Consider the following 27404-nt stretch of genomic DNA (forward strand, 5'->3'; position numbering starts at 1 on the left):
TGATGGATAGGTTTATGGGAGTCAGGAGGTGACTTACTTACCTTTGAATTACCAATCTCTGACCTGCTCTTGTAGTCACAATATTCACGTGGCTGGCCCAGTCAATTCCTGGTGAATGGTGACCTGCAGGATGTTGATAGTGGTGGATTCAGCTATTGTAATGCATTTAAATGTCAAGGACAGATGGTTAGATTCTCTTTTGTTGGAGATGGTCATTGCTTGACTCGCGTGGCACGAGTGTTAATTGGCATTTATCAGCTGAGGCCTGAACGTCGGCCTGTTCTACTCTTTCGAGAACTCACAGCCTTTTACCATGGGGCAGAGATTATATAATCATCACCATTGGGACTCCGTATAGTTTCAACAAGGGAAAGAAATAGGACAGACAAAAAAATGTTGGCCTGATCAGCGATGCCTAAATCCCATGAATCAATTTTTAAAATTATGGTTTTCAGTTTGCCTTTGGTTCCTTTCAGTGATGTAACACTGACCTAAATTCCTGCCTGTGTTTGCTTTAGTTAATACCTAACATGGTTCATTGACCAGGGATATTTAACTCGTATGTCTCTCTCTATAACGGGAACCAGCATTGCTCTGGCAGGATGGAGAGAGTTCGACTCACTGCCCTGGCTATCTGGTTATTCCTGCCTGCTGGTGAGAGTTAATTTGTCATGTTGGGATTTAAACAGGCAGGGGAGGATAGATTAAATAAAACTTTACTAATATTACTGGTGTTGATGCTGATTTTACCATCTGCCCCATCCTGTCTAATTTTTATTTAAATTAACATATTAACAAAATTTTCTGAACTCCCCCACCCCCATGTAGTTGAATGTCAAGACCTGACCATCTCGGTGAATGAGAGTCTTGTGAATGCAGCAGTCGAAGATCTTGTGCTCCTGTCAGTGAGACCGTCCATCCAGGTGAAGAGGGGGAACTGGAAACACAATGGGATGGATGTCGTACGGTGGATCGGGACAACTGTAGATATAAACTATCAGTATACAGATCGGGTGGAGTTAGTCCATAACGTCTCTCTCCGGCTCAAGTCAGTGACTGTTTCAGACAGTGGAGAGTACATTGTTACCATGAATCCATACTCTGGTGCAGAAGGGAAAGCCAGAATTCATCTTGTTGTGTTCGGTGAGTAACATCAATGTTTTGTTCGTTCAAATCATGATGAAACGATTAACTGTAAACTCTACGATCACAGGCTGCCCAGAAGAAGTGAATTCTCGGTGGGCCAAAATAGTTACGTCATGAAATTAGCAGGTTGAATTCCAGCAGTCAATATGCAAACAAGGAGCAGGAGTAGGCCACTCAGCCCCTCGAGCTTGCTCCACATTAATAAGATCATGGGCACAATTCCCCCAAAAATTGTCTAAGTAATTTGTGGCGGGTTTTTCAGGGAGTTTCCTGCTGCTCTGCTGGCGAGTTCCCCGCTGCAATTCAATGACATTTCGGCACATGTTTGGGCCCTGGAGAGTTTCTCACCACTTTAGCCCACACTTTTTTTTAAGCCCCGGGGAGCTGATCGCAGAGATCGGGCCGCCATTTTGAAAGGTTGCCTCGATCTCTGAGTGAAGTCCTTGCTGGGAAATATTTGCATCAAACCACGTTCCCATGGATTCTGGCCAGAGGGCTGGAGCATCACGGAGGTGTGGAGATTCAGGTTATCAGTCCATAATCAATTGCAAATCGGTTCAAATGACCCATGTGCATCCTCCCACTCGTGTGGGGTGTGTAGCTCGCTGCCGGCGGGAGGACCAGAGCATCGGAATGGGTGCCAATCCTATTTTTTGCCAGACGCACGATTTGCCGTGATATCTGGAACTCCTGTTTTTTTTACAAAATAATTTTTATTGAAAAATTTTGAATTTATACAACAACAACGAACCATAATAAAATACCAAAAATAACAATAATAATAACAATCATAAACATTCGCCCCATCTCCATGAACAACACAGCATATTAACAACAACGCAAATTAACACAGTATTAAGTTACATAATAGAAACTACAATAAGGAACACCCCCCCCCCCCCCTTACCCCCCCCCCCCCCCCCCCCCCCCGGGGTTGCTGCTGCTATTGACCGAGATACCTATCTTTGAGCCAGGAAGTCCAGAAAAGGCTGCCATCATTTATAGAACCCTTGTATTGATCCTGTCAGGGCAAATTTGACCCTTTCCAATTTTATAAATCCCGCCATGTCACTGATCCAGGTCTCCACACTTGGGGGCCTCGCATCCTTCCACTGCATCAAGATCCTCCACCGGGCTACTAGGGACGCAAAGGCCAGGACATCGGCCTCTTTCGCCTCCTGCACTCCCGGCTCTACCGCGACTCCAAAAATCGTGAGTCCCCACCCTGGTTTGACCCTGGATCCAACCACCCTCGACACCGTCCCCGCCACCCCCTTCCAGAATTCTTCCAGTGCTGGGCATGCCCAATACATATGGGCGTGGTTCGCTGGACTCCCCAAACATCTGGTGCACCTGTCCTCACCCCCAAAGAACCTTCTCATCCTAGTCCCGGACATGTGGGCCCGGTGCAGCACCTTAAATTGGATGAGACTAAGCCTCGCACATGAGGAGGAAGAGTTGACTCTCTCCAAGGCATCCGCCCAAGTCCCGTCCTCTATCTGCTCCCCGAGTTCCTCCTCCCATTTAGCCTTCAGGTCCTCCACTGATGACTCCTCCACCTCCTGCATTACCTTATCGATGTCAGACACCTTCCCCTCTCCGACCCACCCCCCCGAAAGCACTCTGTCCATCGTCCCCCACGAGGGCAGCAAAGGGAATCCCTCTACCCGTCGCCTAGCAAACGCCTTTACCTGCAAGTATCTGAACATGTTCCCTTGGGGAAGCCCAAATTTATCTTCCAGTTCCCCCAGGCCCGCAAACCTCCCGCCAATCAACAGGTCCCTCAATTTACTGATGACCACCCTTTGCCACCCCCTAAATCCCCCATCCCTGTTCCGTGGAATGAACCGATGATTGCCACCCAATGGAGCCTCCATGGCTTTCCCCCTATGCCGTCTCCACTGTCCCCAGATTCTTAGGGTCGCTGCCACCACCGGGCTCGTGGTAAACCTCTTAGGGGAGAGCGGCAACGGCGCCGTTACCATGGCACCCAAGCTCGTACCTCTACATGACGCCATCTCCATTCTTTTCCACGCCGCCTCTCCCCCCTCCATCACCCATTTACGCACCATTGACACATTAGCCGCCCAATAGTACCCCAAAAGGTTGGGCAGCGCCAGCCTGCCTCTATCCCTCCCTCGCTCCAGGAACACCCTCTTCACTCTCGGAGTCCCATGTGCCCACAAAAAGCTCAAGATACTGCTAGTCACTCTCCTAAAGAAGGCCCTGGGGATAAAGATGGGCAGGCACTGAAAGAGGAACAAGAACCTCAGAAGCACTGTCATTTTGACGGACTGCACCCTCCCCGCCAACGACAATGGCAGCATGTCCCACCTCTTGAACTCCTCCTCCATCTGATCTACAAGTCTGGTGAAATTATGTTTGTGAAGAGACCCCCAGTCCCTGGCCACCTGCACCCCCAGGTACCTAAAGCTCTCCCCTGCCCGCCTAAGCGGGAGCCTACCAATTCCTTCCTCCTGGTCTCCAGGGTGCACCACAAACACCTCACTCTTGCCTAAATTTAGTTTATAACCTGAAAAGGCCCCAAACTCAGCTAGCAGCTCCATCACCCCCGGCATCCCTCCCACCGGGTCCGCCACATACAGTAACAGGTCATCGGCATACAACGACACCCTATGTTCCTCCCCACCTCGCACCAAACCTCTCCACCTCTCTGAATCCCTCAACGCCATCGCCAGCGGCTCGATTGTCAGTGCGATCAACAAGGGGGACAGGGGGCAACCCTGCCTGGTCCCTCGGTAAAGCCGGAAGTACTCCGACCTCCTCCCATTCGTGGCCACGCACGCCATCGGGGCCTCATATAGCAGCCTCACCCATCTAATAAACCCTTCACCAAATCCAAACCTCCCCAACACCTCCCATAAGTACCCCCACTCCACTCTATCGAATGCCTTCTCCGCATCCAGCGCCACCACTATCTCTGCCTCCCCCTCAATCGCCGGCATCATGATGACATTCAACAATCTCCGCACATTCGTGTTCAACTGCCTTCCCTTCACAAAACCTGTCTGGTCCTCTAGTACAACCCCTGGCACACAGTCCTCTATCCTGGTGGCCAGGATTTTTGCCAGCACCTTGGCATTTACGTTGAGGAGAGATATGGGCCTGTATGAACCACACTGCTGGGGGTCTTTGTCCCTCTTTAGAATTAACGAGATCAGCGCCCGCGACATCGTTGGGGTCAAAGTCCCCCCTTCCCACGCTTCATTAAGTGTCCACACCAGCAAGGGGCCCACTAGGCCCACAAACTTTTAATAAAGTTCCACCAGGAACCCATCCGGCCCCGGTGCCTTCCCTGACTGCATCTGCCCGATCCCCTTAACTAGCTCCTCCAGCTCAATCGGCGCACCCAACTCCTCCATCTGCTCCTCCTGCACCTTCGGGAAAGAAAGCTCATCGAGGAACCTCTCCATTCCCCTCCTCTCCCCCGTTGGCTCCGACCGGTACAGTTCCCCGTAAAAGTCCTTGAAGACCTCATTCACCTCTACCCCCTTCCGCACCACATTCCCACTCTTGTCTCTCACTCCAGCAATTTCCTTAGCCGCATCCCGCTTGCGGAGCTGATGAGCCAGCATCCTACTCGCCTTTTCACCATGTTCGTACACTGCCCCTTGTGCCTTCCTCCACTGTGCCTCCGCCTTTCTAGTGGTCAGCAAATCAAATTTAGCCTGCAGGCTGCGCCTCTCCCCCAACAGTCCCTCCTCTGGTGCCTCTGCGTACCTCCTGTCTACCTCAAGCATCTTTCCCACTAGTCTATCCCTCTCACTCCTCTCGCTCCTCTCCCTGTGTGCACGGATAGATATCAGCTCCCCACGAATCACTGCCTTCAGGGCTTCCCAGACCACCCCCACCTGAACCTCCCCCGTATCATTCACCTCGAGGTACCCCTCAATACTTGCCCGGACCCTCCTACACACCTCCTCCTCCGCCAACAACCCCACATCCAACCGCCACAACGGGCGCTGGTCCCGCACCTCCCCCATCTCCAACTCTATCCAATGCGGAGCGTGGTCGAAGATTGCAATGGCCGAATATTCGGCCTCCTCCACTCTTGGAATCAGTCCCCTACTCACCACGAAGAAGTCTATCCGAGACTAGACCCTATGTACGTGGGAGAAGAAAGAGTACTCCCGTGCCCTCGGCCTCACAGACCTCCATGGGTCCACCCCTCCCATCTGGTCCATAAACCCTCTCAGTACCTTGGCCGCTGCAGGCCTCCTACCTGTCCTAGAGCTGGACCGATCCAGTGAAGGATCCAACACCGTATTGAAGTCCCCCCCCCATGATCAGACCTCCCGCCTCCAGATCCGGGACCCGTCCCAACATACGCCTCATAAAGCCCGCATCGTCCCAATTTGGGGCATACACACTAGCAAGTACCACCTTCTCTCCTTGTAGCCTGCCCCTAACCATGACATACCTACCCCACTTATCCGCCACCACCTCAGATGCCTCAAACGACACATTTTTCCTCACCAGAATCGCCACTCCCTGGTTCTTCACATCCAACCCCGAGTGGAAAACCTGCCCCACCCATCCCTTCCTCAGATGGACCTGGTCCGCCACCTTCAGGTGGGTCTCCTGAAGCATTGCCACATCTGCCTTTAGCCCCCTCAGATGAGCAAGTACCCTCGACCGCTTCACCGGCCCATTCAATCCTTTCGCATTCCAGGTGACCAACCGAATCAGAGGGCGTCCCGCCTCCATCCCCCATCGACTAGCCATAGCCCGTCGACTGCCCGCCCTAGGCCAGCACCCCCTGCCCGACCCAGTCCCCACAGCGACAACACCTCACCTCTGTCCCTCCGGCCCCCACCAGCTCTTTCCTGACCCAACCAGCAGCAACCTGGTATTGCCCTTTCCCCCCTTCCCTCCCCCCCCAGGCTAGGAACCCTCTTAGCCACGAACTGTCCTCCATTGTACTTCAGTGGGACAGCTAACTTCTGCTGACCCCGGAAACTCCCGCCAATAACCCGACCCCTCCCAAAGTGGGATCATTCCTCAATCTATCCCTCCTCCAGGCACTGCTCCAGTGCGGGGAAGAACCAGTTAAGGCCCCGCCTCCCCCGTCATCGTCTCCACCCCCCAGCCCCGCAGCGCGGGAAACCAGAGGAAAGCCCGCGCTTTCGCACTGCCCCACCACACCCTTCTGACGCAGCTCCCAAATACCAGGCCCACTCCATACCCCCAACCCAACATAGAATACAACAAACCCCCCCAACCCTCCCCGCAAGATACAAAACTCAAACAATGCCCCATCGGAAAAAAAATATAAAAGAACACCCCCATAAATAACCATATCAAAATTGCAAAAGTACAGAAAAAGAGAACACAGCAACAGCAGAATCCAGCAATAAAGTATTACAACCGACCCCGCAACCCCCAACCCCTAGTTCAAGTCCAGTTTCTCCGTCCGCACGAAGGCCCACGCCTCCTCCGGGGAATCGAAATAATAATACCGGTCCGAATAAGTTACAGAGGCGCACAGGCTGCAACATTCCGAATTTAATCTTCTTCTTGTAAAGCACCTCTTTCGTCCGATTAAACCCGGATCGCCGCTTAGCCACCTCCGCACTCCAATCCTGGTAGATCCGTGCTACCCCATTCTCCCAATTGCTGCTCTTCACCTTCTTGGCCCAGCGCAGCACACACGCCCGATCACTGAACCGATGGATCCTCACCAGCACTGCACGCGGGGGTTCATCTTCCTTGGGCCTCCTGGCCCAGTACTCTGTGTGCTCCCTCCAGCTTCAAGGGCAGATGGAAAGACCCGGCCCCACTAGCGAGTTCAGCATCGTGGCCACGTAGGTTGTCAGGTCCGACCCCTCCAGCCCCTCCGCAAGGCCCAAGATCCGCAGATTTTTCCACCTCATGCGGTGATCAAGCTCCTCGAAGTGGTCCTGCGACTTCTTGTGGAGTGCCTCGTGCCCCTCCACCTTACTCACGAGGATCCTGGCCTCCTCCTCTCGTTCAGTGGCCTGCGTCTGCAACTCTTTGATGGCAGCACCCTGGGTCGTCTGAATCTCCGAGAGCCTTTTGTTCGTTTCCTGCAGAGAGCTCAGTACCTCAGCCTTGAAGTCTGCAAAACAGCGCAGGAGAGCAGCTTGTTGCTCCAGGGCCCACTGCTTCCACTCCTCTGGAGCTCCGCCGGCCGCCATCTTGGATTCCTTCCCCTGTTTTTTCTGGGGAGCTGCTGCTGTTTTTTCCCCTTTCCACTCCGAGTTCAAGTCATGGACTGCGGGGAAAGTCGATCAGCACACCTTCTCCTACCGGGAGACGTCGAAAAATTTCCGTTTTGGGCTCTAAAACAGGAGCTCCCAAATGTGCGACTTCCTACGTCATCGCCGCCACCGGAAGTCCTGGAACTCCTGTTAACATGGAAAAGGAGGAGGTATTGGGTCTTTTAAAGGATATTAAGGTTGATAAGTCTCCTGGGCCAGATGGGATTTATCCCAGAATTCTGAGGGAAGCAAGGAGGAAATTGCTGGGGAAATTGACTGACATCTTTGTATCCTCATTGGCTACAGGTGAGATCCAGAGGACTGGAGAATAGCTAATGTGATGCCACTGTTTAAGAAAGGTAGCAGAGATAAGCCAGGAAACGAAAGGGAAAATGCTGGAAAATCTCAGCAAGTCTGGCAGCATCTGTAGCGAGAGAAAAGCGCTAACGTTACATTCCAGGCCCAAAACACTCATTCCAGGTTAAGCAGCGTTTCACTTGCATCTCTTCCAATTTGGTCTACTGCATTCGCTGCTCCCAATGTGGTCTCCTCTATATCGGAGAGACCAAACGCAGACTGGGTGATCGCTTTGCTGAGCATCTTCGGTCTGTGCGCATTCAGGATCCTGACCTTCCTGTTGCTTGCCATTTTAACAAAAGACCCTGCTCCCATGCCCACATGTCTGTTCTTGGCCTGCTGTAATGTTCCAGTGAAGCGCAATGCAAACTGGAGGAATAACATCTCATCTTTCGGTTAGGCACGCTACAGCCTTCCGGCCTGAACGTCGAATTAAACAACTTCAGATGATCAGCCCCACCTCGACCCATTTGTTTTCATTTCATTTTAACTGTCTTTTACCATTTCTTTCTTTCTTAATATACATTTACTTCCCCCCCCCCACAATCTTATCCACCTTTCCTGCACCTTTCTCCTCTTTGCTTCCCCCTTCCCCTCCCCCCACACCTACAGTTCATCCTCTGATGTTAGTTTCCCTGCTGTTTGACCTTTCACATATTTTGTTCTCTCTGGGGATTGCCATTAACACTCTTTCCCCTTGGTTTCTGTGGCCATTAGCACCCGGTTTCCCTGGGTTTATGTGGTTATGACTCATCTTTCATTCTCACTCCACAGTATAAATATTTCCCACTTTCTCTGTCTGCTGGCTTTGACAAAGAGTCATCGGACTCAAAACATTAGCTCTTTTCTCTCCCTACAGATGCTGCCAGACTTGCTGAGATTTTCCAGCACTTTCCCTTTCATTTCAGATTCCAGCATCCTCAGTAATTTGCTTTTCTATTAGCCAGGAAACTATAGGCCTGTGAGCCTCACATGAGTAGTAGGAGGGAATTATTGGAAAGAATTCTCAGGGTCAAGATTTATGCCCATTCAGAAACAAATGGACTCATAAGCGATAACAGCATAGTTTTGTGAAGGTGAGGTCGTGCCTCACTAACTTCATTGAGTTTTTTGATTAACAAAGATGATTAATGAGGGGAGGGCAGTGGATGTTGTTTAAATGGACTTCAGTAAAGCCTTTGACAAGGTGCCTCATGACAGACGGTACAAAAGGTGAAGTCACACGGGATCAGAGGTGACGTGGTAAGATGGATACAGAACTGGCTCTGTCACAGAAGGCAAAGGGTAGCAGTAGAATGGTGTTTTTCTGAATGGAAGGTTGTGACGAGTGATGTTCCACAGGGATCTGTGCTGGGGCCTCTGTTGTTTGTCGTATACACAAACGATTTGGAGGAAAATCTAGCCGGTCTGATTAGTAAGTTTGTGGATGACACCAAGGTTGGTGGAGTGGCAGATAGTGTTGAGGATTGTCAGAAGGTACAACAGGACATAGATAGTTTGGAGACTTGGGCAGAAAAATGGCAAATGGAGTTTAATCCGGACAAATGTGAGGAAATGCATTTTGGTAGGTCTAACATAAAGGGGAAATATACCATAAATGGTAAAACTCTAAGGAATATAGAAAGTCAGCGAGATCTGTGCATGTAGATCTTTGAAAGCGGTAACGCAAGTGGACAAGGTAGTCAAGAAAACAGACGGAATGCTTGCCTTCATTGGGCGGGACATCGTGTATAAAAACTGGCAAATAATGCAACAGTTGTATCGAATCTTGGTGACGCCACACTTGGAATATTGTGCACAATCCTGGTCGTCACACTACCAGAAGAATGTGGAGGCTTTGGCGAGGGTGCTGAGGAGGTTTACCAGGATGTTGCCTGGTCTGGAGGGTGTTAGCTATGTGGAGAGGCTGAATAGACTTGGACTGTTTTCATTAGAAAGACAAAGGTTGAGGGGTGACCTGATAGAGGTCTACAAGATTATGAGGGGCATGGATAGAGTAGATGGGCAGGCACTCTTTCCCAGGGTGAAGGGGTCAGTCACCAGGGGCCATAGGTTTAAGGTCCGTGGGGCAACGTTTAGAGGAGATGTGCGAGGCAGGTTTTTTACGCAGAGGGTGGTGAGGGCCTGGAACGCAATGTCAGCGGAGGTTGTGGAAACAGAGACATTAACGGCGTTCAAAAGGCATCTTGACAAACACATGGATAGGATGGGTATAGAGAGATATTGCACAAAGAAGTGCTGAGGGTTTTGGCAAAGGTTGGTATCATGCCCAGTACAGGCTTGGAGGGCGATTTGTTCCACTATTGGCAGTGGGAGATCCCTATATTAAGCAGCACTTGTCCAAAATGTGTATTAAAAGTTGCCCCTGAAAGAAATGGTAGGGTTCCAACTGGATGGAGATATTTCATTGCCTTTAAAATTAAATAATGCCATCCAAGGTTGATGATTAAGTCTTCTTTTCTAATTGCATTCACAGAACCGATCTCCACTGTATATATTACATCCAATGATTCAAACACAGTGAGAGAGAATGCCTCTGTTTGCCTGACATGTCATGTGGTTGGAAATTGGACCAAAATAATTTGGTCTTTCAATGGGAACGTTGTGAACAGCAATGAGAGGAAAATACTTGCTTCAGGAAATTCAACGTTGACGATAATTAGTGTTAATGCAATCAATGTCGGTGAATACCAATGTGTTGCACGCAGCCCTGTTAGTGAAAAAGCAAGCGAGCTCTACTCCTTGCACATTGGTAGTGAGTACAGTAAATTCACATTATTCCTATTGAACAATACATACTAAATGTTGTATGATAACTATGTGTGAACTCCTTGTTAAAGGCCCTACATAAATATCAATTTGCTGCTGTATATTTTACGAGAACACATTTGTTTCAGTGGGAGCATCTCACGGATTACAATAGGACTCAGGTTTCTTTCCTCAATCATTCAACTCAACTTCCTGCACTGTAGCTTCCTGCAATTGTAAGTCGATGGAGGTGTGGTGAGGCCAAATGGGAATTTAGAACATCAGTAAACGGCAGGTTTGACACATCATTTAATTAAATAATGAGGTTTAGGATCCAGAAGTAAACCAAGGAATGACTGGAAAGGGGAGGTGAATTGGATTGAAATCAGACAGAGACAAAGTACATTAAGAGAGGGAAAGTAAAATGCTGAGGAGCATCTTAAATAAAAGCAGATGATTGGAGAGTGGAGGAATTTTAGAGCTTTGGTTGTTATATTACAACCAGCATAATGTAAAGAAAGGTTTGTACATAGTAATGAGGGAGTAATATGGAAAATATCAATGGAACGCATAAGAAAATATTAGCAGCTACAAAAAGGGAATACAATAAAAGCTTTCAATCAATATAAAGACTAATAATAAAATATTTTATTAATGTATTAATATATACTTCTCCAGAATCACAAATGCCAGTTTGAGCCAATTTGATATCAAGAAATGGCCGAAGGCATTGGATACTGCAAAGGCAATGGGCCCTGACAATATTCCAGCAACAATACTGAAGACTTGTGCTCCAGAACTTGCTATGCCCCTAGCCAAGCTGTTTCCAGTCCAACTACATTACTGACATCTTCTCTGCAATGTGGAAAATTGCCCAGTCATGTCCTATCCACAAAAAGCAGCATAAATCAAACCTGGGCAATTACCATCCCCTCAGTCTACTCTTGATCTTCAGTAAAGTGATTAAAATAAACAGGAAGGATCTCTTCACAAAAAGGCTATCGGGGGACAGCATGGTGGCGCAGTGGTTTGTCCAGCAGCTTCACGACACTGAAGACCCGGGTTTAAATCCCGGCTCTGGGTCACTGCCTCTGTGGATTTTGCACATTCTCCCCATGTCTGCGTGGGTTTCACCCCTACAACCCAAAGATGTGTAGGGTAGATGAATTGGCCACGCTAAATTGTCCCTTAATTGGAAAAAAGAATTGGGTACTCTAAATTTCTGAAAAAAAATAAAGGCTAATGGGATGGTGAAGCTGTTCCCACAAGAAGTGGTAGATAGTGGGGTGCAATTGATATTTTCAAAATTTGGATTGCTAAATTGAGGTCAGACAGTGATGCCAAGTGATATGGAAGAAAATGGGTAAATGGATTGAGTTACAGATCATCTGTACTTTTCATTCAGTGTTTTGCAAATATTTTGGTGGTGTGACCCCATTTGAATGCTTCAGACTTTGTGTGACCCCAGAGTGAAACTTTTGGGTGCAGTAGAGTTGTTGAGCAGAGGTGAAGGGGCAATCTTCAATCTACAGCAAGGAGAGCGGTCCTAAGATTCACCAGTGCCAAGCCTGAGAGCCACCTGGATGCCTTGGAGGAGAGGTGGGCCAACCCACACTGGAAAGGAGGCTGCCAGCCACTGCCATTCAGCATGCCTGGACGCAGGTGGCAGAGGCCATCAGAACCATGAGTAACACCATCCAGACCAGCCGGCAGTGCTGTAAAAAACTGCACAACCTCCTCAGGGTGCCCAAGGTGAGTAGGCAGCGCTTGCCCCTGTCACCAACCCCCGTACCACACACCCGTTTTCCCACCCCACCCCCAACCCAGAGGGCAACCGAACCCCACCCTGCACCACATGCCAGCACCAATACCAGCCGACATGGCAGGGTTCCCTGGCCACCGAAGCCACCAGTTACCCAACCCCTGGGCTGCATGCGTCGGCTGTCTAACACTGTACATTTTCTGTTCACCTCAATCCCTACAACCCCTCACCACGGCAGAATAGCGGGCCCTGGATGTGATCGGTGGGCACGAGAAAAGGGCAGTCGCCGGGGTGGCGATCGACGAGGATGTGAGACCCTGCTGCGTTGCGGTTCCCCATGACACATGTGTCACCCCCATCCCCCACACCAACCTCACCCCCACACCAGCCTCAGACCCAGACGAACCTCAACTTCGCACCACCACCCCCCGGCCGCAGTCTAATCATGCATCTAGTCTTGTGTCTTGTCGCACCTGCTGGTGATTGGACAGGACCTTCTGGTGTCCCCTGCTCCCAGCCACAGCTAAAGCTAGAGCCCCGGGTGCCGAGTAATGACGAGAATACCGACATGGAGGGGACCCATATACCCGAGACCCAGGATACCCCGGAGCCCAAGTCCGATGATGACAGTGATTTCCCATCACAGCTGTCTCCAACACCCTCCACCATCCCAGAGACACTCACCTTGGTTCGGCACTTTAGTGAAGAGCTCTTGGGTCACTGTCTGGTGCTCAACGCCCAAACGTTCCGGTACATCAGGTGGAGGTAGGAACTCCCGAGTGGACAGACGGTCGGAATGTGGAACCCCGGGACTAGCTGCCGTTCAGAAGGGTTTCGGGCTTCTGGAATGAACAGTGCCATCGATTGTGGAGATGGAGGTGCAGGAGTTGTCAGCGAGCATCCAGCATCTGCAGGCGCAAGTGGAGAAGCCCAACCACATGCAGGAGGTGGTGCCGACCATGTGTGCAACCCAGGCCAACGCCGCATGGGTGCCATCCACGGTGGAGGCCTTGGGGAAGAGGGGTCAACAGCTTGGCCATAAATCGGCACGTCCGAGGCCTGGGACATTCTGTGCAGGTGAAGTCCGAGGCCCAGGCCAGGGTTACCCTCTCACAGGCAGCCATGTCCCAGAGCCACCTGGAAATTGCAGTGGTGCTCGTGAACGTGGCCCAGTCACAGTGGGCCATGGCTGAAAGCATCAGTGGCATTACCCAGGGGCTGGCAAACATGGCACAGATCCAGATTGAGGTTGCTCAGTTCCAGAGGGAGATACTTTGGTCGCTGGCTGATGTGGCACAGACCCAGAAGTTGGTGGCACAGTCACAGCGTGATGTGGTGCAGTTTCAGATGGAGATGGCCCATTCCCTATGCTCCATGGCTGCGAGACTGCAGACCCTGGTAGAGATGGCAGAGGGACTCCAGGACTGGCAATGGCAGGTGGCGGGAGAGCCTCAGGAGATAGCTGCACTTGCACCCCTCCTAATGGAGTAGCCTGGAAGCCACTGGACACCCCGAGGGAGGAGGTGATGGGGCCCCTGTTGATGATTTCCACAGGGAAGGTGCCGGAACACAGCAGCACTCTTGTCCTTGGTGCATCTGTTGGGCAGTGGGCAGAACAGGGAGGCGCCACCTGGGACACCTGAGCAGCAGCCAGGCCCATGCAGGCCCAGTCGCCCCAGAAGATGACTGGCAAAGGGGACACAGGTCTCACAGCAGGCTGCCCCCAATCCTGATGTACCTTCTGGAGGTCCAGCTAGATGTAGCATTAGGGCCCATAATGGTAGAAAAGTTTTTGTCATAAGTTGGCACATGTGCAGGGCACATTTTAGTGATAGGGGCTAGAACATGTATCTGTATATATGTTTTCACATTAAACACCTCTGCACAATGTTACAACCTGCCTCGGTACTCTGTCAGAAGTGTGTGAAGGGTGGGCTGATCTGGGCTGGCCGCAGAGGGGGCTAGGATGGGGGTGGAATTGGTGGATGTTGGGGTGGGCTTGGCTCAGAGACTGCAGTTCAGCCAGTGCTCACCGCCCCAGTGTCCCACCCCCACCACTGTCCTCACCTCCACCACCCCATGGATTCAATGGGCCTTTTTCACCACCCTACTAACCTGCCTTTCTGCCTTCAGAGACCTACGGACAAACATGCCAAGGTCCCTTTGTTCCTCCGAACTTCCCAGTGTCAGGCCATTCATTTAATACTTCCTTGTCGAATTACTCCTTCCAAAGTGTATCACCTCACACTTCTCAGCGTTAAATACCACCTGCCACTTTTCTGCCCAGTTAACCATCCCATTTATATCTTCCTGTAACCTCACTGTTAATCACCCAGCCAATCTTTGTGTCATCCGTAAACTTACTGATCCTACCCTCCACATAGTCACCCATGTCATTTATATAAATGACAAACAGTAGGGGACCCATCACAGATCCTTGTGGTACACCACTGGACATTTGCTTCCAGTCATTAAAGCAACTATCAGTTATTACCTTCTGTTTCCTTCAGCTCAGCCAATTTTGAATCCACCTTATCATGTTCCCCTGTATCCCAAGTGGGACCTTGTCAAAGGCTTTGCCGAAATCCATGTAAATTACATCAACTGCACTACCCTCATCTACACACCTGGTAGTCTCATTGTCGATATTCAATTGTCCGATTAATTCAAAGTAAGCAAGAATAATAATCAGCACGTCAATTTGCAGGAGTTTGATGCCATTTTGTGTTTTGTAGAGGCAGATGCTGAAAGCTGCAACATTGATAAATGGATAGTGGCTGTGGCGGTTTTGGGAGTTATCTCAGTCGCAGCTCTCGTTGCCGTCGGTGTTCTAGTCTTCAAAATGCAGAGCATGGCACTGAAGGAAACACCAGGTGAAAACGATTCATTCTTTGAACACTGAACAACCACTCATATTGATTGATATTAATACAGTAACAACTTATATCAAATAACTCAAACACTAACAGATCAGAATATCTGGGCTGGAATTCTCCGGCCATTGGGATTCTTTTTTTCCGTTGACAGAGCACCCCCGCCTGCGGGTTTCCCAGAAGCATGGAGTGGCTTCAATGGGGAATCCCATTGACAAGTGGTGGGAAGAGAGAATCCTGCCACCAGCGAACGTCGCTGCCGAGAAATGTGCAGCGGGGGAACGGGAGAATCCAGTCCCCATGGATAACGGTGAAATCATGGTGCGAGATTAGACATGATGGTGAATAAGACTGAAGGTTCATATTGTGTCACCATTAAAGTCAGCTGGAGAGCTCTTAAAGGAGGAAGGTGCTGCTGTGTTAGATAATTTAATTGACGCATCAGTTGGATTCCGCTGTGCGTGGCTAAGTCTGTAAACGAGTCCATGAGTATTTCCTTTCTTCAGCAGTTGTAGAGATTGATGAAGAATTTCCAGTTGAAAATGTTTCAAGACTTTAACCTGTGGATGGCTGTTTCCCGGTAATTTTCCATCCGGAAGCAATTCACTATGATGAACATGTGAATGATTTCGTGAATTATCGGAGCGCTCGACCATTGACTGGACCAGTTACCAAGATGCTCCAGGAAGTTTAGCTATTGTCCCCTGAGTTCCCAGAACAGGACCATTCAATGCGTTGGCAGCCATGCATCATCTCCCATTTCAATCACTCAGAAACAGAAATATTGCACCAACGTATCGCTCTCTCTCTCTCAACCTTTCTGCACCCTGACGGTGCATTGGTCAGACTTTCGTCTGTTTCTGCAGCTAACTATTCTAGACCAGGACACCAGTGTGTTGCCAGAGGCTTTTAGCTTGACAGGCATTACACCACATCAAGCATGCTACATACACATACAGACACGTTAGCATAGCCAATCCCCATTACCTGCATGTGTTTGGGCTGTGGGAGAAAACCAGAGCACTGAGCAAAAACCCATGCGGACACAGGGAGAACGTGCCAAACTCCACATAGGCAGACCCCAGGCCAGAATTGAACACAGGTCCCTGACGCTGTGAAAGAGCAATGCTAACCACTGTGCCACCATGCTGCTCGCACAAAGAATAGTACGTTTATAATCTACTGACTGTACAAGAGACTGTGCTGTATTGATAATGTCACTGGGCTAGTAACCCAGAGGCCCAGGCTTATCTCTTTGACATGTTCAAATGCCAACGTGGCATCAGTGGGATTTCATAGAATCCCTGCAATGCAGAAAGAGGCCATTCGGCCCATCGAGTATGTACTGACCCCTTCCCAACATAAGAGGACCCCACCCAGGCCTAGTCACCTGCCTATCCCTGGAAATGCACCTAACTGTTGGAAACTAAGGGGCAATTTAGCAAGGCCAACTAATCAGCACATCTTTGGACTGTGGGAAGAAACCAGTGCACCCAGAGGAAATCCACGCAGACCACGGGGAGAATATGCAAACTCCGCAAAGACAGTCATCCAAGGTCAGAATCGAACCCGCGTCCCTGACACTGTGAAGGAGCGGTGCCACGCACTGTGCCACTGTGCTGCCCATTTCAGTTCAGTTGATAAGCTCGTCTCAGTAATGTCGACGTGAGTTGATGGACATGTAAACCCATCTGCTTTACTAATGCCCTCTTTAGGGAAGGAAATCTGTCATCCTTACCTGGTCTGGCTTACATGTGACTTCAGAGCTACCACAATGCGGTTGACTCTCAACTGCCATCTGACCTCTGAAATGGGGCTTCTCCAGTCAAACCACAGTACATTAACCCAGACTGAAAACCCCATTCTTCTGGTCAATTTCACCTTCAAGCTCCTATAAGCTCCCAGGCCCTGCAAAACCAAATTCCTTTTTAAAAACATGACAACTGAAGTAAAAAACACTGTACTCACAGGCTTTTAATCCTTAACTTGCCCCTATATTTAGAGTCCAATATTCCTGAAATCCTCCATTCGTCACAGTCAGGACTATTGTATATTGACATGCACAATATTGTTTTGCAATTTTCACTGTTGAAACAAACACCTCTCAGAGGTACAGAATGAGAGAATGGTCGCAGCACATGACAAAAGTAATTCGGCCCATTGTTCCTATGCTGGCTCTCTGCGAATGAGCAATCCGCCTGATGCCACTAACTCACCCCCTCCCACCTTCGCCCTTAGAACAGTACAGCACAGAACAGGCCCTTCGGCCCTCGATGTTGTGCCGAGCAATGATCACCCTACTTAAACCCACGTAACCCGTAACCCAACAATCCCCCCATTAACCTTACACTACGGGCAATTTAGCATGGCCAATCCACCTAACCCGCACATCTTTGGACTGTGGGAGGAAACCGGAGCACCCGGAGGAAACCCACGCACACACAGGGAGGACGTGCAGACTCCACACAGACAGTGACCCAGCCGGGAATCGAACCTGGGACCCTGGAGCTGTGAAGCATTGATGCTAACCACCATGCTACCGTGAGGCCCTGTAACCTGACACATTCTTCCCTCTTCAATGACTTGAGTAAACCTTCCCCCTCCCCACCACAGCTCATTCTAGATCCCACCCACTGCTGCCAAAAAATGTTTTTCCTCATGTTGCATTATTTAAATTTTTTTTGCCTTAAATGGGTGCCCTCCGGTTTTCAATCCTCCGTGTCTATGGGGACAGTTTTCTCCTCACCACCTGCCCTCCCCCATCCCCTAATCTACTCTGCCCAGATTCCTCGTGATTTTGAATACCTTTCTCAAATCTGAAATAAATGTCTTGAGCCCTTTGTGTGTTTGCTGCAATTTCAGGACATTTTACTCTTCCTACTGTGAGCGGTTCACTCAGCGCAATGCCAGCGTACGAAAACTGCATGTTATCAGTAAACAAGGAGGTAAGTAATTGTGCTAAACCTATTGTTATTTGTATGTGTTAACCAAGGATGCTGGACTGCGGTGAAAAACTGTATCCAGTGATGATGAAGATGGGGAACTAACAGACAGATTCCGGATAAGTGGAGAAAAAGTATAATAAGCGAGTCGACAGTTATTATTTCGGACAGATAGTCCTTACGTCCGAGAAGGCATTCCTTGTGAAAGTAGCTGAGGAAAATTGAGTGGTATCCTTCAAAAGGGAGTTGGATATAGATTTGGAAATGCAGGACTATTGGGAATGAGTGGGAGAGTGGGTCTAATTGGATAGTAATTTCAAAGAACCAGCACAGTCACTGTGGAGAGAATGGTCTTCAGCTCTATTGTAAGATTTAATGAATTTCTGAAGTCTAAATGATGAGGCAGTGGTGTCCAATCTGCTTACCTTATGTGGACTGCGTTTTCCTCTTGTTCCTTCAACAGGAAGCAGCTATAGGAGGAGGCAGCGATGGATGGCTCGGGGAAGCAATGGCGTAGTGATATTGCCACTGGACTAATAATCCAGGCTAATTCTCTGGGACCTGGGTTTGAAACCTGCTGATGATGAAATGTGAATACAGTTCATTCTTAGCTGCTCTCTGAAATGGCCCAGTGAGTTATTCAGTTCAAGGGTAATTAGAGATGGGCAATAAATGCTGGCCCAGCCAGTGACGTCCACATCCCATGAATGCATTTTTTAAAACTTGTTGCGTGTTGCTTGTGCAAATTAACTGAGGAGATGAGTGCTTTTGAAACTCCATGATCCACATCTCAATGATGTTTTGAGGAGTTGACGGAGCAAGAAAAAACTGGTGTGTGAATAGTGTTGGAGCGCCTCCAACAACACATGCAGATGGGGTGGAGGCAGTCGCTGAGGAGGTGAAGTGACAGACAAAGTGGTGAACTGTGAGAAACCAACAACGCAAGATGTGGGACAGGTTAAGTTCAAAGTAGGAAAATAAATAACTGCATGATACCAGAATTATTCAACACGTTCTGCATTCTTCAATCGGTTTTAAATTCATCCCAGGAGGCAGATATTGAACTTCAGTTTTCCTGTCTTAACGGTACAGAACAAGGGCTGTTTGGCAATCCAATCAGTCGCATTCACCTTCTCCATCGCCATAGCTCTGCAAGTTATTTCCCTCAAAACCCATCCAAGTTCCCTTTGAAATCACCATTATCTCACTTCCACCAGAAGGTGTGTTCCAGGTCATTACCATTCGCTGTGTGAAATAAAGTTTTTCCTCGAGCAACGCTGCACCTCTCCCTCAGCGCATTCAATCTGTGGCTCGATCCAAAGTGGTATCAGCCAATGGGAGCAGTTTTTTCTTGTCTATCATTGAGGAGATGGCGGTGTCGCAGTGAAATCACTGGACTAGCAATTCATGTGCTTTGGGGGCACGAGTTCAATTAGTAAATCTGAAATTGAGTGCTAACTCGGTGACCGTAGTGGTATTGTCATTGGGCTTGTAATCCAGAGACCGGGGTAATACTCTTAGAACCAGGTTCAAATCCCGCCATGTCAAATGGTGAAGTTTGCATTCCATAAAAGATGACCAAGAGTCGTTTGTTGTAAAACCCCATCTGGATTATGAATGTCCTTTTGAAGGAAATCTGTTCGACATCTAACTTCCAACTGACTGCAATGTGATTAATACCATCTGGAATAGCCCAGCAAGCCACTCTTGTCAAGGCAACAACCACTGTTCTTGGCAGCGAAACCCACAACCACAATAGAATAAAGAAAGTAATTTTGTACACCTCTATCAAATCTCCTTTCCCTTACTTTTCTTAGTAAGCTAGAGACCCAGAGGAATGTTCTGCGGACCCAGGTTCAAATTCCACCACTTGAGAAGGTGAAATTTGAAGGCAATAAAAATCTGGAATTATAAGTCTAATGATGACATTAAATTCATTCATCTAATGATGACCATGAAACCATTGTTGAAAAACCCATCTGGTTTACTAATGCACCTTCGGAAAGGAAATCTGCCATGAGGTCAAGGACATTAGTGAACCAGATAGGTTTTTAATGACAATTGACCGTTGGTTATTTTTAATTCAAATTTCACCATCTGCTGCGGTGAGAATACTAGTTCCTAGAGTATTATCTTGGTTATTGTTACCCCAGTAACAATACCATTTTACCACCGCCTCCTCATTAAAAATAAACCTCCAGAAATTTCAAACTGACACTGTGGTAACTCAAAAAGTAGAAAACTATGGCCCAATACTATCTGCTTACAACTTGTTCAAATACATATTTGCAAGTTTGATCATAAAGGATACAGATTTTCCTCATCCAAAGTCTCCCCCCCCCCCCCACAAGACACACACACCAATCCAATTTTCCTTTACCTGTGAATGGCAAGCAACAGGAAAAAGCCTCCCCTATTGCAGCCAACCTTCTGGTTGAGCACTTTCTATAGTGTGGCAGGATTCCGAAGACATTGCTCACTGTAAAATTGCAGTCAGTTTCACTCCAATCCATTTCACTTGTGATGTCCGTACCTTGGATAGCGTGATTTCCAGGTTAGAAACCCCCTGTAATGAATGATTGCCCCGATGGGACATTATTAATGATCCTTTAGCATTGTTAACGCTCTGAATATTTAAAGTGTGTCAAAGTTTCCAAGAGATGTACCCCAGGCTGTTGCACCTCTGATTATTTTTTTGCAATATTTATGTATCATTACAGCAAAAATGTGGAAATGAGGATCAGAACGATTCAAGCTACATGGTACATTTCTACTTGCTTAATTTATTTCAGAAACCTTTATTGGCAAAACCAATAGAAATAGGCTTTTTTTTGTCTCTCTTCCCAAAGGCTCTACTGTTCAGCAACGAGTCAGTTTACGATCAGCTTGGCAGGTGTGTTCTTTTCCATGATCCCTAAATAATTAAATAAAGTAGCATTTAAATCATTACTTGGAAGTGTTTGAGCATAACTGAAAAAAGAGCCTTGTTGTCAAAGCTTTTTACCTTGCACTCATCAGATCAGGTTCACAAGAATAGCAAATATCAAAGAGAACAGCGATTTGTATCAATAGTTTATTTTGGTAGTATTGTGAATCCGCCCTGCTGAGTGCAAGAGATAATGATGCAATGGTAACATCGCTAGACTAGTAACCCACAGGCCCTGGTTAATACCCTTGGCCCAATCTCACCAAAGTGGCTAGTGGAATTTTAATTAAATTGATAATCTGGAATTGGAAAGCAGGAGCGGAATTCTATGACCTCCCGCAGGGTCGGGGAATCGCCCGGGGCTGGTAAAAATCCCGCCCCAGTAGTGGCCGGAATTCTCCGCCACCCGGGAATCGGTGGGAGCGGGAATCATGCCCCGCCGGTCGGCGTGCCCCCCGCGGTGATTCTGCGGCCTGCGATGGGCCGAAGTCCCACCACTGACAGGCCTCTCCCCCCATCAGGAATTGGAGCTCCTCTGGTGCCGGCTGGACTGGTGGCGCGAGCGGGCCACTGGAGTCCTGGGGGGGGGGGGGGGGGCGATCGGACCCCAGGGGGTGCCCCCACGGAGGCCCTATCCGCGATCGGGTCCCACCAATCAGCTGGCGGGCCTGTACCATGGGGGAACTATTTTTCTTTCGCCACCGCCACCGCCTCCACCATGGCGGAGGCGGAAGAGACACCCCCTACCGCGCATGCGCCGGTGGTGACGTCAGCGGCCGCTGGCGCACCGGCGCATGCGCGCACCGGCGAAGGCCTTTCGGCCAGCCCCAACGCCGGGCAGCATAGCGCCAAAGGCCGTTGGCGCTGGTTTTGGCGGCGGCCAGCCAGCGGAGCGGAAACCACCCCGGCGTAGGCCTAGCCCCTAAAGGTGCAGAGAATTCCGCACCTTTGGCGAGGCCTGACGCCGGAGTGGTTGGTGCCACTCCGCTACACCGGGACACCCCGCCCCACCGGGTAGGGGAGAATCCCGGTCCAAGTCTCAGTAATGGTGACCATATAAACCCATCCGATGTCCCTTTTGGGAGGGAATCTATCATCCTTACCTGGCCCGGCGTTCAGGTAATTCTAGAGCCACAACAATGCAGATTGACTCTTGACTGCTCCTCTGAAAGAGTATGGCAATCCACTCAGTTCAAGGGCAATTAGGGATGGGTATCAAATGCTGGCCTTGCCCACATCCCATGAAAGAATCATTTTTAAAAAAAGACAGAGCACTTCTATAGCATGTCTGTTTTCTCAGCAATAGCAGTAAAATGTTATCGGTAGATGTTACAACTTTCTGTCTGGCTCAAAATTTCATCAGGATCAATTGGAATGGAATTTGGGTGGTTCTTTGAATGGGTGTTCCTCCTCAATGTTTATTGGCAAGTTTAATAGCTACTGTCGGGCGACAGAAAGGAGCATTGGGCAGTTGGATAAAGAACTGCCCATTCACTGTTACCCTTTCACCGGCTGCCCCCACCCCTACCACCACCATTTTGACCTCTCAGGATGTGTGATCAAGATTATCGTCTAAATGCTGGAAAATGGGATTGAAATGATAGGTGCTGGAGACTGACACAAGCACAATGGGCCAAAGGGCCTCTTTTTGTGCTGTAAAAGTCTATGACTCTGTGACATTGTTGCCAAGGAGAAATGGGGCAGGAGACCCAGGCTGATGTTTATCCTTTAAGCCAACACTGGTTTAGCAAGCAAGTTATTTGGCCATTAGTCACCTTGTTGTTTGCTGGATCTTGCTGTGCACAAATTGTCTGTTGTGTCTCTCAAATTGCAACAGTGACAGCACTCCCCTCTCTCCCACCCTCTACTAAATAGGCGCAATTCTCCGCAAATGCGGAGAATCGTAAAGGCTGCCGTCGGACAGGCCGTGACCCACGGCAGCCTTCACGGCCACTTCCGGGGCCGATTCTCCCCCCCGGGCGGGGCTAGGAGCACGACCCCGTGCGTCACGGCGGCGCGGTCTTGACGATGGTCGTCAAGGCCGCACGTCAAGCGTAACGGCGGCTGACGCGGCCGATGACGTCAGCCGCGCATGCGCAGTTGCCATCTTTCTCCTCAGCCGCCCGACAAGACATGGCGGCTTGATCCTGCCGGGCGGCGGAGGGGAAAGAGTGCGTCTGTTTTGGACGTTGGCCCAACGATTGGTGGGCACCGATCGCGGGCCTGTCCCCTCCCGAGCACAGTCGTACTCCCGTGACAATCGGGCCTCTAGATGCCCCAAACGGGCATCTGGCGCCCGTTTCACGACGGTAGCAAGCAGGTGTGTTTGCTGCCGTGGTGAAACGGGCGTGAAGGCCCGGCCGCTCGGCCCATCGGCCTCGGAAAATCGCCGCTCGCCGTAAAAAATGCGAGCGCCGATTCATGGCGTGGGTCGGGCATGGGGGGGTGGAGAATAGCGGGAGGGCGTGAAAAATGTCGGGAGGCCCTCCCTCTATTCTCCCACCTGGCGTGGGGGGCGGTCTTCATGGGCTGATAAGCCCCTCTGAATGCCCCGAGGTTGCGAAGGACGCTATCTAAATGGCAATCTTTCTCTTTTTAATCTGTCAGCTGAACTCTGTCAGAAGGGACAAGAGTGGAGCTGCAGTTTCCTGACGAAGCCATGTGCAAACAGCCGATTCTAGGTTGCTGGGTTGGACATGCAACTAGAAGTTTGGAGAAAGGTACAGTTACGCTCACACCACATTGAACTGGAGGCTGCTGATACTGACAATGGAACCCGATCAGCCCGGCCATAGAATACTTCAATCATCCCTTTGTCTCATCACCTTGTTGGATCTAGATTAAAATGAAACTGTTGTTATTCCGCTATAACCAATCTGAGGGTTGGTACTGCTCCTCGCTATGAGTTTCAAGTTGTCACCAGAGCTGTTGAAATTGAATTACAATGATTATTTCAATTATAATGATCAGGTATCCATAGAAATGTAAGAGCAAAATACAGCGGATGCTGGAAATCTGAAATTAAAAACAAAGTGCGAGATAAACTCAGCAGGTCTGGTAGCATCTGTGCAGAGAGAAAAAGAGTTTGTTTTGAGTCTGTGTGACTGTTCTTCATAACTGCAGAGTGGCAGAAACTTTCTCCTTCTACCTCTCTTCAGTTCTGGAGACGAGCAATAGGGACTCAAAATATTAACTCTGTCTCGCTCTTCACAGATGCTGCCAGACCTGCTGAGTTTATGCTGCATATTCTGTTTTTATCACCAAAATGTAATATGTTTTTTAAAATATTACTCCTGATATTGAAGTACCCTTTATATTCCTTCATAGTCTAGAGCCAAAATGGATTTCTAAAAGGTCGTATTTGATTGCTTGCTCAGATTAAATTCTCCAGAATATGGCTTCTGAAGGATTCAGCTGAGTTTTGCTTACATTACAGTCTTGTGAATACACTATCAAAATATATTGACATTGTGGCCCAGAGATTATTCAGCTCCACTTTCATTTGTCCACCCTGTGTTCAATCCCATCAAAGCTATTCAGATAAGGAGGAGCTAGAAAAGCCTTTATTGATAGATTTTTGGTTTTTAGAAATTCTTTCTTGGAATATAGGTGTCACTAGCAAGGCCAGCATTTGTCATCTATCCCTAATGCCCTCGAACTGAGTGGCTTGCCACACCATTTCAGAGGGGTGTTGGTAGTCAACCATACTGCAATGGGAGCTGGAGTTACATGTAGGCCAGACCAGGTAAGGATTGCAGATTTCCTTTTCTAAATGACATTGGATTCTATGTGTTGGGCATTTAAGGGTTGAAAGCCTGGGGTTCAAGTGTGTTTGACTGCAGTGGTCATGTTTTTCAAAAAAAATAATTCTGTTTTGCATGGCCTGGGTAATTTTAGCAGCCAGAAGCCAAGATTGACAAAATGATGTATTTTCAGTCTGGGCTAATGGATTGTGGCTTGACTGGGAAAGTCCCTGGGGAGTTAATGTGCTTTTCAGACTGTATGTTTCTTTTCTTGCTGTTTATGGAAAATTGAGCAGTAGTGTTTAAGGCGTAAATTGTAAGCTGTTATTTCTAAATGTGAGGTTAAAACATTGAATATTGTATCCATAATAAAGTTTTGTTTTAAAAATAAGCAAGTCTTATTTCTTCATGAAATCACTCCTGAAGCGAATCATTCTTTCTGCACCGTCTTACAAATAAACTAAAATATTAGGGTTTTGGTCCAGTTTCCTAGCCACTGCCGGGGTCTTCTGAGATCCTAATAGATGAGTAAACCAGATGAGTTTTTACGGTAATGGTGTTATGGTACTAACTTTTCAATCCTGATTGTAAATTGAATTTAATTTCCACCAGCTGTCATGGTGGGATTTGAACCCATGTCCCAAGAGCATTAGCTTGGACCTCTGGATTACTCATCTGGCAACATTACCACTACACCACTGTCCCTCCCAAAAAAAAGATGAAGGGGCATGAGAGGATGCTCTACCGCCAGAGACTGGTTGAGCTGAATGTTTTTTTTCTGTGCTCTATATTCTACATAAACTATGCTTATAAGGGACTGGATTTTCTGGTTCCCCAGTTGCATGTTTCTCAATGATACACCATTCACTGGTGGCGAGATTCTTCCTTACCACCACTTGTCAGTGGCACCTCCGGTTGAAGCTTCCCCACCACGCTGTGAAATCCGCTGGCAGGGGTGCACAGCCAGCAGGAAATGTGAACTCCGACAACCAGAGAATTCCAGTCAAGATCTTTGCTCAGGTCCCTGTAAGTCCCCGCTCCAGGTAACTACTTTGTTTCCTTACTTTGTCAGTCATTGCTGTATTTGGACCTGCGTCACCTACCTTTTTTGCCAATAGGTATGCCAGCCTATTGTAGACCTGTCTTTAATGTTCTCCTGAACTTGCAGTGACGGTGATGTGCTGAGCAGACGTACATCAGGTAGTTCTCCTCCAGAACGTAGCCAAGTTGGCATTTTTAGGCGAACTTACCCTGAAAATTCTGTAGCATCACACCCTCAATTAAGAATGGAAAGCAACAGAGCCAGCATGCCAGCTAATGGGAGCTCGAGAGGCCAAAGAGATGGCAGGAGCGGAGGAAAAGAACAAGGATAACAGGCGAGCGCATTAACGGACCCACGAGAGACACTTTACTGGAGGAACTACTGAACGTGGACAGTAGGGAGAAGGGGAACTGTAGGGACATCTATGGATGACTTCTGGAAAGGGCAAGACAGAAATTCGAAGACGTACCTGGGATGGAAGTAGGGTGGGGACTCTGGAGCAAAGCATGAAGTAGGGCCAACTCCACCTCCTCCTGCACAAGGTTAAGCCTCATGCAGTTTAAAGTGGTGCACAGAGCGCACCAAACCAGAACCTGAATTAACAGGTTCTTCCCGGAGGTGGAGGATAAATGTGACTGGTGCCAGGGAGGCCCGGCCAACCACACCCACATGCTCTGGGCCTGTCTCAAACTTGCAGGGTTCTGGACAGCCTTCTTCGAAGCGATGTCCAGGGTTGTGGGGGTGAGAGTGGAGGCAAGGATGGAACCCAGGGGAGTATCAGGGAGAGACATAGAAAAAGAGTGAGGGGGGAATGGGGCAGAGAGTCCTCCTCCCCCCCCCCCACCCCCCACCCCCACCCCCCACCCCCCTCTCCAGCGGAGCCACAAGAATAAAACAAGAAGCACAAAATGACGGAAAGAGGTATAACAGTGAAACAGCCAGGGCAAAAGATGGGGCCAGGATTTGCCCAACTATCAACAGGGGAGGGGTGGAGGGGGAGCAAGGAAAGATGGGGGACCGATAAAAGGGGTACGTGTAAAATTGTGCATAAGAAACGGCATACTCTGTAAATATTATGTGCTTTATATGTCAAATTGTCAAACTTTTAAAATTGGAAAATGCCAATAAAAATATTTTTAAAAATAATTTACTGTTCTCCTGCGCACCAGCTCCCAACCCCACCCGCCCACCCGCACCCATCCACCACATGAAAATATCACATTTCCTTCTCTTTTTAAAATTGTTTTTATTGAAGTTTTTAATTCATGACAGGTAAGTCTTATCATTACACAGTTTAATTCTAGAGTTGTATTAATCATAACTGAGGTTATAAGTAATTTGCACCCTTTTACTGTACATTTGGTCGAAATTTACATTAGTGTTCTCAAACAAAAACAGAGCAAAAGAAAAAGTACGACAAAAGAGATAAATGGTCTATTTACACTGCAGTGACTAGCATTGTGTGGATATAGTCTGAGCTGCCCCTTTGTAACCTGAGGCAGTGGATACCAAACAGGTATCGCAACCCAGGACGGAGAGAGAAAGGAGATGAGGTCTGGCACAGAGAAAAATGAAATGAAAATCGCTTATTGTCACGAGTAGGCTTCAATGAAGTTACTGTGA

The 27404-nt window shown here is 48.7% G+C and overlaps 1 protein-coding gene across 6 annotated transcripts; it reads left to right on the forward strand.

Moving 5' to 3' along the window:
* Positions 1-578: 578 nt before the first annotated feature.
* On the forward strand, positions 579-25130 carry LOC119974533 (carcinoembryonic antigen-related cell adhesion molecule 1-like). Of its 6 annotated transcripts, XM_038813500.1 has the most exons (8): positions 579-654; positions 829-1143; positions 10222-10500; positions 14991-15128; positions 17991-18073; positions 20791-20832; positions 20920-20963; positions 23604-25130. In XM_038813500.1, the coding sequence occupies exons 1-8, from the start codon at positions 603-605 to the stop codon at positions 23605-23607; spliced, it is 957 nt and encodes a 318-aa protein (XP_038669428.1). In that variant the 5' UTR covers positions 579-602; the 3' UTR covers positions 23608-25130. The 6 variants fall into 6 exon arrangements, with proteins under 6 accessions (XP_038669428.1, XP_038669427.1, XP_038669429.1 ...); XM_038813499.1 differs by having other exon boundaries at positions 20791-20963; XM_038813501.1 differs by lacking the exon at positions 20920-20963.
* Positions 25131-27404: the final 2274 nt, after the last annotated feature.

Source organism: Scyliorhinus canicula, chromosome 12 (assembly GCF_902713615.1).
Source record: "Scyliorhinus canicula chromosome 12, sScyCan1.1, whole genome shotgun sequence".
Taxonomy (NCBI): domain Eukaryota; kingdom Metazoa; phylum Chordata; class Chondrichthyes; order Carcharhiniformes; family Scyliorhinidae; genus Scyliorhinus; species Scyliorhinus canicula.

Coding starts and splice junctions, on each gene's coding strand:
- LOC119974533 (XM_038813499.1), top strand. CDS start 603: ATGGAGAGAGTTCGACTCACTGCCCTGGCTATCTGGTTATTCCTGCCT. Junction 10,501..14,990: donor CTACTCCTTGCACATTGGTA/GTGAGTACAGTA, acceptor TGTGTTTTGTAG/AGGCAGATGCTGAAAGCTGC. Junction 18,074..20,790: donor TGTTATCAGTAAACAAGGAG/GTAAGTAATTGT, acceptor GTATCATTACAG/CAAAAATGTGGAAATGAGGA.